The sequence below is a fragment of the Halichoerus grypus genome, chromosome 6, assembly GCF_964656455.1.
Source record: "Halichoerus grypus chromosome 6, mHalGry1.hap1.1, whole genome shotgun sequence".
In the NCBI taxonomy this organism is placed as follows: Eukaryota; Metazoa; Chordata; class Mammalia; order Carnivora; family Phocidae; genus Halichoerus; species Halichoerus grypus.
Genome location: NC_135717.1, coordinates 31,675,488 through 31,688,670, shown reverse-complemented (window position 1 = coordinate 31,688,670; position 13,183 = coordinate 31,675,488). Strand labels below are relative to the sequence as shown.

The window sequence follows — 13,183 nt, the reverse complement described above, 5'->3', positions numbered from 1 at the left end:
CCTTCATGATTTTATTTGGGTCATTTTTCTTTTTGATAAGTCTGGCCAGGGGTTTATCAATCTTATTCTTTCAAAGAACAAGCTCCTAGTTTCATTGATCTGTTCTACTGTTCTTGTGGTTTCTATTTCATTGATTTCTGCTCTGATCTTTATTATTTCTCTTCTCCTGCTGGGTTTAGGCTTGATTTGCTGTTCTTTCTACAGCTCCTTTAGGTGTAGGGTTAGGTTGTGTATTTGAGACCTTTCTTGTTTCTTGAGAAAGGCTTGATTGCTATATACTTTCTTCTTAGGACTGTCTTTGCTGCATCCCAAAGATTTTGAATAGTTGTGTTTTCATTTTCATTTGTTTCCATGAATTTTTTAAATTCTTCTTTAATTTCCTGGTTGACCCATTCATTCTTTAGTAGGATGCTCTTTAGCCTCCACGTATTTGAGTTCTTTCCGATTTTCCTCTTGTGATTGAGTTCTAGTTTCAAAGCATTGTGGTCCGAAAATATGCAGGGGATGATCCCAATCTTTTGGTACCAGTTGAGACTTGATTTGTGACCTAAGATGTGATCTATTCTGGAGAATGTTCCATGGGCACTAGAGAAGAATGTGTATTCTATTGCTTTGGGATGGAATGTTCTGAATATATCTGTGAAGTCCATCTGGTCCAGTGTGTCATTTAAAGTCTTTATTTCCTTGTTGATCTTTTGCTTAGATAATCTGTCCATTTTGGTGAGGGGGGTGTTAAAGTCCCCTACTATTACTGTATTGCTGTCAATGTGTTTCTTTGATTTTGTTAATTGGTTTATAAAATTGGCTGCTCCCATGTTAGGGGCATAGATATTTACAATTGTTAGATCTTCTTGTTGGAATGACTCAGTATGATATAGTGTCCTTCCTCATCTCTTATTATAGTCTTTGGTTTAAAATCTAATTTGTCTGATATAAGGATTGCCACCCCAGCTTTGGGTGGCAATCCATTTTTTTTCCCTGTTAAATTTGAGTTTACCTATTCTAGATAAGAGTCCTTTGTCAGATATGTGGGTTTGTAAGTATTTATCTTTGCGTTCTCTTAAAGAAGGTCTTTCACAGAACAAAAAAATTTTAATCTTGAAATCTATTTTTTGGTGTGCTACTCACTTCACTCAGCTTTGCCTGATGTCTTTCAGAGGTACATTTCAGCCTGTAGGTTCAGTGATTGAATGGCTAGGAAATGATTTAAACATTCTTTCTCAAATCAATCTGGCCAGATTGTACTTAACCTACATCTTGAAATTTATCAGCAAAGGTGTCAAATGACTTTTCAAAATCTCTACTGGATCTGTAGTTTTGACTTCTTGTTCATTTCTTCCTATTTCATTAATTACTCTTTAATTTCTCCCTCCTGCTTCCTCTGGTTCACACGGAGGATCAGCCAACACTTACTGTAATGAATGGAATTAGACTTGGCAGTCGTTGCCAACACTCTACTGTTGCGGCACAAAAACAGCCACGGATGCATATGAATAAATGTGTGGGGTTCTCTTCCTTGAGTGAGTCTCCATCAGTGGGAAAGATGGTTTCAGATAGCGCAGTGCTAAAAATCTGTTTCACCTTTAACATTAAATCATAGTTGAGCTGGGTATAAAATCTAACGTGACAGTTGTTCTCTTAATGCTTTAAAGGTGTATATTCTACCATCTTCGGTCCTTGCTGGTGGGAGATTGGTTGTCTACTTGTTCCTTGAAAGATCACTTCTTTGCCACTCTGATGTGTCTTAATCGGGGTTGATTGACAGTATCTGGGATACCTTGTGCTTCTGGAATCTGAGGAGTTCCAGTTCTCAACCTCTTTATTTTCCCATTCTGAAATTTCGTGAGACTCTCTCATATTTTCCAGTTCATTAATTTTTTCAATATTTTATTTATTTTTAGAGAGAGTACGTGTGGGGGGAAAGAGAATGTTAAGCGGGCTCCATGCTCAGTGTAGAGCCTGACATTGGGCTTGATGCTGTGACCCTGAGATCATGACCTGAGCTGAAATCAAGAGTCAGACGCTTAACCCACTGAGGCACCCAGGCGCCCCAAATCTGGTAAGTTTTAAATTTCAGTTAATATATGTATTTAATAGTTTCAAATTCTAGTATCTTTCTTTGACCAGATTCTACTCAGGTTCTGCGGAAATCTCAGTGAGGACCTGACATTGGGGTGGGGGGGCTTCTGTCTCTGCCTTGGCCAGGCCTAGCAAGAATTCTGCTAGGTCAATTTAGCCAGAATAATAGGTTACCTTGCCATCAGCCAGGGTTCCTCTGATCAGTCTGGGCTGCCTCCAGCAAGAGTCCTGGCAGGTCGAGTTAGCCAGAACTTCACCATCCCTGATGGTTCCTCTTGGTAATTTTCCATCCACAGACCCCCCACCCTGCTCCTTGGCTCTCAGTCCCCACTTTTCCCTGTTGTAATCAGAGCCTGATCTCTCTCCCCTATATGGCCAAACCCCATTGCAGTGCTCCCTATACCACTGTGATAGTCCCCCTGAATACAGCCTGCCTGCCTGGTCTTTTCCAAGCATCATGAGTAATCTTTCCTTTAACAGAGGTCCTTCTCCTGTTGTTTGGGGCAGTCGCTGACTTCCAGCCCTGTGCAGTGGAGCTTCAGCTGTGGGAATCATGCACAACAGTGGTTGACCCAGGGCTTTCCAGACATTGGAGAGAGTGTACATTCAAACCCCTGAAGAGCAGATCTGTGGTTATACATTTTCAGGAGGTGAGTTTATAGTTGTCTATGCTATTGTCTCCTGTGTCAGATGTCCCAGGGCTCACCAGCCTTGGCTTGGGCAGGGGGAGGCTTTGGGCCTCTTTTTTCTAAGTACTCCTTTGCACAGAACTTTGTTTTGACTCTTAGCTCCTGCCAGGCGGACAGGCACTCCGTTGTCATATAATGAACTAAGTAAGAGAAAGGAACTAGTTTTCCCTCTGGGAGGCAAGGCAGGGGTCAGCCAGGTAGGGGTGAGCTGGATGGCTGGTGGGGGGTGGCTTACCGCACTGCGGAGGAGGGTCCAGGGGCACGAAGCCCCGGGCACACAAGTGGATGTAGGCAGCTGCCAGGTTACAGGCAGGGTGGAGCTCCTGGGTGCCACAGGTCTCCTGGATGCACAGGCTGAGGAATGGCATGGGGTCCACCTGAAATCCAGCACCCACGGTCACGGTCCTTGCGCGTTATGCCCTTGCGAGTAGCACAGGGGAGGGGCAGAGGCAAGATAGGGGTCAGTTTGGGTCCCCTGGTCTACCTGCTGCATGGCTTCTGCTGGGGTCCAGACCCAGCCTCACACTCACCACCCTGAAGCAGTTCCCCAGGCAGGAACGGGGGTCCTGGAAGAAGGCCCAGCAGGTGGGGCTCCAGCCTGGGCACTCCTGAGTTTTCTCCATGGCCCTGCAGTCGCCACCCACCTAGTGAGACAAAGCCCAGACTCAGGCCTGCCGCCTGGACCTCCTCCTTCTTGGGCAGCTTGGACAGAGAAACTGTCTGCAGAGTACACATGCCCCAAGCCAATCTCTACCCACACAGCCCCCGGGACACACGACCCCCCAGAGGAGGAGGGCTGGCGCACCAGCTCACCTGCCAGGCGAGGGCGAGCTCCTCCAGGCTCTGCGCCTCTGTGCCATCCGGCAACATCAGCTCATTGCCCACCTCATTGTCATTGGTGCCCAGAAGGCCAGCAGACACCCCTGTGCAGAAAGGGGGCCAGGTGAGAGCCTGTCTGGGCCCAGGTTCCAGAAACGCCCGGACCCTCCACACCCGACGCCCACACCACCCCTGGGCTCTAGCCCCTCATCAGAGGGACAGGAGAAGGGAGCAAAGCATTTGTGTCCCTTCTGGGGACCCTCCCCATGCCCACCGTCCTCATCCCAAGTGGCCTGGGCCGACGGGAGAGCTGTTCTGGGGCCGCCCTGAACCCGGAGTCGATGTCCCAGAAAGGAGGTAGAATATGGGGTCAGAGAACCCTGGGCTTAAATCCGGGCTGTGAGAATGGTGGCCCGTCCATGAGCTTCAGTGAGGTCATCCAAACCACAGCCAACAATGGGGAGGAGAAGGGGAGGAGGCGGCGACCGGGGTATTACAGCTGCAGAGACAAGGCCAGTGGGCACCGAGCCGAGCAGGATCTGTCCACCTGCAGTGGGGACGGTCCCAGCACTGCCATGACCCAGCAGGGAGACATGGCCTTGGACCTCCTTCCCATCCTGAGCCCTTCAGACTGTTCTCCTGCCTGCTCAGGTTGTAAGCCCCAAAGATCAGCAGCAGCCTGAGGGAGTCCCTGGGCATCCTGCCCCCAGCGTCCCGAGGACCCCGAGAGTGTCCCTGGCTGGGGATCTGCCAGCCTCTGCAAGGCCGACCCCACCGGCTCGGAGGCTGCTAGCTGGGACCCAGACCCACCGTGGAGCCAGAGGCCCAGAGTCAGGCTGCAGAGACCAGCTCGGACATCACAGGTGACGGAGATGCCGTCCTCACTGGTCAGCTCGATCCTGGGGACATCCCTCCTCGTCTTGGCAGGAGGCAGATCGACATGCAGACAGCTCTCCGTAGGCGAGGAGGAATCATACAGCCTGTAGGTCTGGGGGCCAGACAGGGGCTGAGCAGACAGGTGGCAGGCAACGTGGGGCACCAGGTGGGAAGGGTCTGGGGCCCAGGCCATGGGTGTGTGGATGTGACAGGAACGTGTCATCCTTCTGGGCCCTCTGCCCCTCCCACTCTTGCATGCTCACCTTCAGGCTCGGGTAGAGCACCAGGGTGGTACGGTTCAGCTCCACGGACAGGGACGGGAGCCCCGAGCGGGCCCGGTTCAGTGTCAGTGAGAACGTGTCGTGGGCAAAGTCCTTGGCCAGCAGCAGACGGCCACAGTGGACACCCAGGCTCCACACCTGGCCATCAAAGGTCACCACATACCTGGCCCCGGCCACCACAGCATGGTCTGGGAAGAAGAAAGCCCAGGGCAGGTAAGATGGCTCTGCCCGCTCTGCCCGCTACCCTGGGGGCCCTGAGCGCAGGGGGTACTCCAGGGTGTCCAGAGCCTTTCTGGCCTGTGACCCCTTGGGCAGCCCACATGGGGGGGGGGGTCTATCCCCAGCTCTTCTCCACCATCTCCAGCGAAGTCGACAATAAAAAGAAAGGGCTGATACAGGATTCCTTTCATATGAAGTGTCCAGAGTAGGCAAATCCATGGAGCCAGGAGGGAGACAGGTGGGAGCCAAGGACAGAGGGTGACAGCTAAGGGACAGAGGATGCTTGTGAGGTCATGAAAATGCTCTACAACCGACGGCGGTGGGGGATGTGAACCTCTGTGAATATATTCAAAGCCACTGAATTATATGCTTGAACTAAACAGGGTGGTATGCGAATTGTGGGTCAATGAAGCTATTGAAAAATAATCACTATAAAAAACGCACAAAAGTATGACCAAAGGCTCCATCTAATGCAAGGAAGTTACCATGGGGGCCTGGCTCTGCCCTCGTCCAGGTGGGCAGAAGATCGAGACAGGGACAGCGTGCCCCACCGGGCCAGTTCGGCTGCTGAGCAGCGACTTGGGCTAGAAGTGGGGGGGCACTAGGGGACACATACCCAAGCCAGGGGGCTGCTGGCCCAGCCAGCCTCACGAGGAGGGTCCTGCATGCCCCTTCATCAGCCATCAGAGCTCAAGGTCACAGGCCAGCCCAAGGTCACACAAGTACGGAACTCCAAGGCCGACTTCAACCTCACCGTGCTGCCCAGCAGAGAAAGTACCCCTGACCCTAGGAGGGCAACCGCTTGCCCCGAGCCTCAGCATTCCCGCGTGGTCGGTACGAACCACACTGATACACCAGTCCTACCAGGCCCTGAGTGCCACACCTGCCTGTGGACTTGAGGCCCACCCCGGCACCAAGGAACTCGGCTCACAAACCACACGTGCCTGTCACCCAGAGGAGTGAGCCCTGGTGCCACCTCCAGTGCACAGAGGGGAAACCAAGTCCCAGAGAGGTGGGAAGACTCGCCCAGGCCACACTCGGGCACGAGCTGGATGCAAACTCCCACGGGGCCCCAAGCCCCTGGAGCCACATCCGGTCTTGGCACAGCCCGTGGTGGCCGGCCCTGCCTGACCACGAGTCTGGACTCCATTAGCCGCCTTCCGGCTCCAGCTGGAGGTCTGCCTTTTGCGTCTCCAGGACCGACAAGGGGGAGGGAGCTGGCCTCGAGCCCCAAGCCGCTTGGCCCACTTCTGGGTTGGGCCCCAGACTCAGGCTTTCCTATGCTGGACGAAAGCCCGGATCTGCAGCCCAGTCCTCGTCCACTATGACCTGGGACAGTCCAGTAACCTCTGGGCCCTGCGGTACTGGGCTCAGGTCCCGGGGGCCACCCAGGACCAGGCCCCTCTCTGTCTGCCCTGCCACGTCCTGCTGCCCCACCCCACAGGGTCCAGGGCTTCCCAGGGAGGAGGGCGGCCGGAGACTCACAGTCGTGGGGGCTCTCCAGCAGACGATGCTGCAGCCGGTAGTACTCGGCCCACACGTTGGTCCTGGACAGCTCGCCGAGCGGCCGCAGCAGCTTCTCCACCACGTAGCCGGTCACCCGGGCCACAGCCAGGGGCTCGTTCCCCGCCGGCAGCAGCGGCAAAGTCACCCGCACCGAACAGTTCCTGGAAGGAGCACAGAGGAGGTGGAGGAGGGTCCAGGCTCGGGGCAGACACAGCGGCCTCGCTGGAAGGACACAGATGTCTGGGCTCCTGCCGGGGGGGGGGGGGGGAACATACGTGCTGCCCCCCAGGGCCTTGGGTCAGGTCTATGTGAACCCCGAGAATGGGCCAGCCCACATCTAGGGCTCCTGGAGGTGGGGTGGGCAGCAAAAGCATCGGAGAAAGGGGAGGTCGGAGCCAAAGGGGACCTTGGGAGTTCGACCATCAAGGGAGGACCCTGAAACTTTCTCAGGGCAGAAAACAGGGGTCAGGTCGACTTTGTGGGGTCTGAAGGAGCAGAGAGGTCTCAGCACACGTTGGGCTTGGAGGTAGATGAGGAATAGTTCATGCCCTCGACTGCGGGTGGAGGTAGGTGCAGGGGGCCGGGGGTGGGGGAGGACATTTACCTCCCCCAGGAGGCCCGGAGGACCTGCAGCGGTGGGGCCGGAAGTGGTCTCAGAGGCCTCCCTGCCCCCTGCACCCCTTCCTCAGCACAAGCACCCAGTGCTGACCCCTTGCCAGGACCTCCCCCGGGCAGGAGCCCCCTAACCGCACCAGTCAGCCCCTACCTTTGCAAACAGCCCCGACTAGTACATTCCTCTGCATACCAGCTGACACCGTGCCCCCTTGGCAGCTTCCCTCGGCCAGCCCACGTTGTGACAGCACCGAGAGCCCTGGTGGCCTGAGCACCACCCGAGGCACCGAGCACTGATCCAAGTTTGCCCGAGTCAGAACGGGATTCAAGCCCAAGCGTTCCCCCGGTCCCCACGCGCTGTGAGGTCGCTTGGCTGGGGCCGCTGCCATTCCGAGCACCCCCCCCCCACTGCTGATGGGGGCCCCAGCCTGGGAGGGGGAGGGGCGCACGCACCCCAGAGCCCAGGCCTTCTCTGAGGCTGGTTCTGCTGCCCCATCCGGTCCAGTCCCCTCTCTGACAACTCCCAGACTGTTGTACGGCCCAGACCTCAAAATAGCAGTTCCTACTGGCCGTTTCCAGTTCGGCTGCTGAGCAGCGACTTGGGCTAGAAGTGGGGGGGCACTAGGGGACACATACCCAAGCCAGGGGGCTGCTGGCCCAGCCAGCCTCACGAGGAGGGTCCTGCATGCCCCTTCATCAGCCATCAGAGCTCAAGGTCACAGGCCAGCCCAAGGTCACACAAGTACGGAACTCCAAGGCCAACTTCAACCTGGTGTATCAGTCCTCATGGCTTCTCAAGCTCAATGCGTCCAGAATGGCGCCCTGACCATCCCCGCTCCTGCCACACAGACTGAATAAAGGCCCCCGAAGACCTCCAAGTGCCTGGGCCCTAGGACTACGGGAACTGATGTGGCCAAAGGCACTTTGCGGGTGTGCCTAAGTGAAGGATTCTGGGATGGATTATCCGGGTGAGCTCATGTCATCAGAAAAAGGGCGGGAGGAGGGTCAGAGAGACAAGATAGAAGGACAGAGTCTGGAGAGAAAGTGATGCTGTGGCTTTCAGCTTTGAAGGTGGAGGAAGGGTCTCTGAGCCAAGGAGCGCCGGTGCTCCTAGAGGCTGGAAAAGGTAAAGGGGGTGGGTTCTCCCCTGGAGCCTCCCTGGGAGCCAGCCCGGCCGACACGTTGGCTGTAGCCCACTGAAACGGATTTCCCAGACTTCGGACCTCTAGAACGACACAAGGATAAGTCTGTGTTGTTTGAAATCACTAAATGTGTGGGTCAAGGGGCTATGGCAGCAAGAGGAAACTGATAAAGCCCCCATCTGCCTGCCACCAGTCATCCCTCATTGCTCCGCCAATGGACCAGACCGTCCCTCCTGCCATTTGCAAGGCCAAAAACCTCGGCGCCACCTGTTCCAACACCTAAGCCAATCTGTCAGCAAATCTCCAGGCTTGACCTTACAACACATCCAGAATCTAAACACCTCGCAGCCCTTCTGTGGCTCCCAAGTCTCGCCCGGACACCCACAACCGAGGGCCACTCCTTACGGGGCTCCGCACTTCCATCCACACCACGCCCCTGCGCCCAGCCGAGTCTCACCACCAGGGCCAGAGGGATCTTTTTATTTTTTTTAATTTTTATTTATTTTTTGACAGAGACAGCGAGAGAGGGAACACAAGCAGGGGGAGTGGGAGAGGGAGAAGCAGGCTTCCCTCTGAGCAGGAAGCCTAATGCGGGGCTGGATCCCAGGACCCTGGGATCCTGACCTGAGCCGAAGGCAGACGCTAAATGGCTGAGCCACCCAGGCGCCCCCAGAGGGATCTTTTTAAATGGGATATACATCATGTCTTTTCTCAGCTCGAAACCTTTTGTGAGTTCCCATCACAGAGTAGAAGTCAATGTCATCACAAAGACTCCAGGCCACCTGGATGCCCCTCAACCCTCAGGCTCTTGTAGCCTCCACTCCAGCCCCACTGATTTCCTCCATACTCCTCCAGCAGGCCAGGCACACTCCCACCCCTGGGCCTTTGCACTGGCTGTGGCCTCTGCCTGAAACTCTTCCCATGATGCCCACAGGGCCCCCTCCCCCAGCTCCTTCCAGCCCTTGTGCAAACGCCACCTTCTCAAAGAAGCAGACCATGGCTTCACCATGCCAAGGGTGCCCCCCACCCCACTTGTCCTGCCTGTTCGTCTCCAGCATTTACCACCCGATATACCAAAGCACAGGCTAGGAAACTATGTCTCATGGGCGAGATCCAGCCCGTGTCCAGTTTCTGGAGGGCCTGCAAGGTAAGAGGGGCTCTTCTGTTTTTAAAGGATTATTGAAAAACAAAGGGAAGATGAAGGGAGAGACCACCGAGCCTACAAAGCCTGAAAACTTTTACCCTGAGGCCCCTCTGGAGGAAAGTGTGGCCGAGTACGGTGTAGATAACCTAGCTCTTTGTTCAGTGTGAGGACGGGGATGGGTCTCGTTCACTGCTGTATCCATAGAACCTAAAACAGCTCCCACCCGGAGAACCTGTTCATCCAATACCCGTGGAATGAAGAATAAGCCTCAACTTAACAGATGAGGACTGAAAATGCCCCCCTGGCAGGGTCGTCCTAAGGAATACACGAGACCAAGGGTGCTGTAGCCTGGGGCCCGGCCTGGGGCAGGGAGGCAGAGAAGGACGGTCCCCGGTCCCCAAGGTACCTGGCTGAGAAGCTGTACAGGGCCAGCAAGGGCTTGCAGAGCCTCCGCAGGGCCTGGGACAAAGTGGATTCGGCCCAAGACAGCATCTGGTGGGCGGCCTGCAGGAGGCGGGCGGGAAGAGCCATCAGGGTTCACCCCACCTGGCAGGCCCGCGTCCCACCCCCTCGCCCCACCTCACCAGCTCCACGGCTGCCCCGATGGGCCTGGGCCCCAGGGCCCGCCACAGCCGCACGGCCTCCTCGGCCCGCTCCCGCCACACCTCGTCCAGGGGCTGTGGGGTCACCTCCAGGTAGGCGTCCTTCAGTGTGGCCAGGGGCCCTGCAACAGGTGGCCGCCACCCACCGTGAGCCCCCTCCCCATCCCCCCACCCGGAGTCCTGACCTCAGGCCAGATGTCACTGCCCGCAGCCCAGACCCCGGCAGGGGGACCGGCCCCCTTGATGACCCAGGCCTCCAGGAAACAGGGCCTGTTCCAGGGAATAAGGTGGCGGCACGAGGGAGTGCAGGCCCGAGACTTCCCCTCTGCAAGGCCCGTTCCCAAGGTCGGCCCTGGGCTGGCACGTGGGAGCCCGGATGGGAGGAGGGTTGCCACCACTCCCAGAACCGAACAGAGGGCCTCGCTCTGCCCAAACCATTTGCAGGGACAAATGGCTTGTGCCCAACACCCCCTTTCCTCCTGTGAGTCCGGAATGGTGGTGTGTGCCAGGGGAGGCTTCCTCCAGGACCAGCCCCCTAAGAAAACCCTCGGTGCAGGACCTCTAACGAGCTTCCCTGGCAGACCAGTGGTGGTCACCATGTGACGCTGGGGGAATTGAAGGCGTCCTGGGTGACCTCCCCGGGAGAAGATTCTGGAAGCTTGTGCCTGGTTTCCCTCCCTCGCTCGGGCCCCCGCACCACTTCCCTTTGCTGATCTTGCTCTGTGTGCTTTCGCTGTAACAAATCCTAGCTGTGAGCAGGAAAATATTCCGAGAACTGAGCCCTAGCGAGCCACGGAAGCTGGGGGTGGCCGTGGGGATTCTGACCCAGAGACAGAAGCAGGGTGGGAGAGAAGGGCCAGCTATCGGCCCTGGTGCTCGTGTGGAGAGGCCTGAGGTTCCCAGCATCACTTGGAGGACGCTCGGGGCAGCGGCGACTTAGTAACCAGGACAGAAGCCTGAACCACACAGCCACGCTGGCGCTGATCACAGAACCAGAAATGGGCTCTGGGATCTTCCAGCACTGGGCCTAATAGAAATAAAGCTGTAGGCCCAAAAGAAATCAGGCGGGGACTGGAAAAAAAAAAATAGACCAGCAGTCCGCAAAGAACCAAGGCAGCGGGCATGAGGGATGTTAGCTTGGAGAGCTGCAGGGATGGAGGCAGCAGAGAGAACACGAAGGCTGCAGGCCCATGAGGCCCCGCAGGCCGGGAGGGCTCTGGGGTCGGGCCCTCGCTCGTGCACTCACGTTCCAGCTCGTTCCGCAGCTGCTCCAGCCCCGCCCGTAGTCTCTCCAGGTAGGGGGGCAAGTGGTGTATCAGCACCTGCCTGGCCTGGCCCCATGGCGCGGCCACTGCCCGGCCACTCGCCACCACGGCTCCCAGTCCCCTGTGGGACAACTGCAGGAGGGGGCCCACCATGCTGTCCAGGGTGCCCGCCGGCTGCACCTGGGCAGGGAAATCGAGGCAGGATCGGTGTGAGGGTCTGGGGCACTCCAGAAGATCCTCACGCCTGGTGAGTGGAGGGCACAGGATGCGCCGGGGGAAGGGGGGGGCATCTCCACACAGCACCTCCCCTTCTCAAAGTGTGTCCCCGACCCCCCGGTGCAGTCTACCCACCAGGCGCCGGAACCTTTCCACGTAGGCATCCAAGCCTCGGATCTTCTTCTCCAGCTGGGCTCCCACCTGGGCCCCGATGGCTGCCATCCTGGACTGTGGGCACAGAGGGACAGGCTGGGGACTCCGGGGAGGGGGGTGCTTCCCGGGACTGGGGTGGACAGGAGGTTCTCGGTGCCGGCCATAGGGCCCCAGGATATGTTTGCATGCTACGGGGCTGCCTCTGGTTTTCTGGGCCTTGTTGGACCCAAAAGGCTCGCAGCCCCGGCACTGTGGTCTGGGCCCCAGGGAAAACAGCATCCCCCACCCCCGGGGCCGCCTCACCTCCACGCGGCCCAGCAGGGTTCCCGGGCAGCCGTGTGCCTCCAGGCGAAGACTCTGGTTGGCAGCCTGCAGGCTCAGGCGTCCCAGGGGCTGCACGGGCTGCCCGCCGTCCTGGAGCAGGGCCTCCACCTCGGCCGTTCGCCTGTGGGCACATGCCCGCAGCACCACGCTCTCCTCTCGGCTCCCTGGGGCCAGGAAGGGTCCTGTTGTTGCCCCTGGGACTCGCCTGGCTGCCGCCCGGCTGTCCACACCTCCTCCTTTCCACGGAGAGCTTCCCGTCAGCCCCAGGCCCTAGCGTTTGCAGGCCTGGAAGCGCACCACCCAAATCAGCTTCCCGACCCCCTGAGGCCTGGGCTCCTTCTCATCCCCCAGCCCATACCCACTTCCCGTCTGCCCACCTGGACCCTTCTCCCAACCTCTCCTGACATCACAGCCCCATACAGGTGGCTGCAGGGGGCTCACCGTCTCCTCCGAGCTGGGGGCGCCACGAAGTCCTAACCGGGTTCCCTGACTCCTCAACTATCAACACCCCGATCTCTGTCCTCTCTGGGGCCCAGCTGGGCCCCGCCCCAGCCATCTGAGCAGTCCTCGCTGTCTCTACTCACCTTCCTCATGGGTCACAGCGGCCTGGAGGCAGCTCGGGGCCCGGGACACCGACAGCCTCAATTTCTCGTCCCCATTGTCCACAATTCCCTCTAGCTGGATGCTGGCCCGAGAAGCTGAGGTGGAGACCCGGCCCCGCAGGCCGAGCTGCTGAGCCTTGGCACTGAGGATCTGCAAACAGGAGAGCAGAGAGCAGAGTGGGGCCTGGTCCCCCCGCTCTTGCTAGCCCCGGGCCCAAGGAGAGAAAAGGCAGTGCCCACCCCTGCCCCACATCTCCCGGGGCACTGGGACCCCCACGTACAACCCCACAAGGTTGACTATCCCTGCCAACTGCAGAAAGTACCTATTAAATCCACATCTGGGGCCTGATAAGCCAGGGGCACCCGCCATCCCCATGGCTTAAACATCGCCGAGGCCAGGCCTCGCCCCGGCACCGCTGTCTTAACTGATCCGGGTGGCCCTGGGCCTTGACATTTTTGCCGTCCCTGGTGCCCAGCTGTTTCTACCTGCCGTGCTTTCTGTAATTTCAGGAGAAGCACGGCAAATGCCTCAGCACGTTCAAGGAGCTGTTGTGGGGAGCACGGGGCACAAACACAGTCCCCGAGCACTTTGTCGCGACCCTTGCAGATGCCCAGCCTTGCAGGAGGGGGACTCGGGACAGGTGAGCTCTGAAT

General features: G+C 57.6%; 1 protein-coding gene across 1 annotated transcript in view; it reads right to left on the bottom strand.

Moving 5' to 3' along the window:
- The window catches only part of LOC118528540 (uncharacterized), a 148,496-nt gene that overhangs the window by 17,233 nt on the left and 118,080 nt on the right, over positions 1-13,183 (bottom strand). Inside the window, exons 55-66 of the mRNA XM_078074038.1 lie at positions 12,512-12,680; positions 11,907-12,091; positions 11,586-11,678; positions 11,216-11,414; positions 9,952-10,091; positions 9,774-9,871; positions 6,449-6,630; positions 4,727-4,932; positions 4,398-4,575; positions 3,582-3,691; positions 3,299-3,412; positions 3,004-3,145 (exon numbers count right to left, since the gene is read on the bottom strand). Of these exons, the coding sequence (XP_077930164.1) occupies positions 3,004-3,145; positions 3,299-3,412; positions 3,582-3,691; positions 4,398-4,575; positions 4,727-4,932; positions 6,449-6,630; positions 9,774-9,871; positions 9,952-10,091; positions 11,216-11,414; positions 11,586-11,678; positions 11,907-12,091; positions 12,512-12,680 (1,816 nt within the window). The remainder of the gene's footprint in view (positions 1-3,003; positions 3,146-3,298; positions 3,413-3,581; positions 3,692-4,397; positions 4,576-4,726; positions 4,933-6,448; positions 6,631-9,773; positions 9,872-9,951; positions 10,092-11,215; positions 11,415-11,585; positions 11,679-11,906; positions 12,092-12,511; positions 12,681-13,183) is intronic.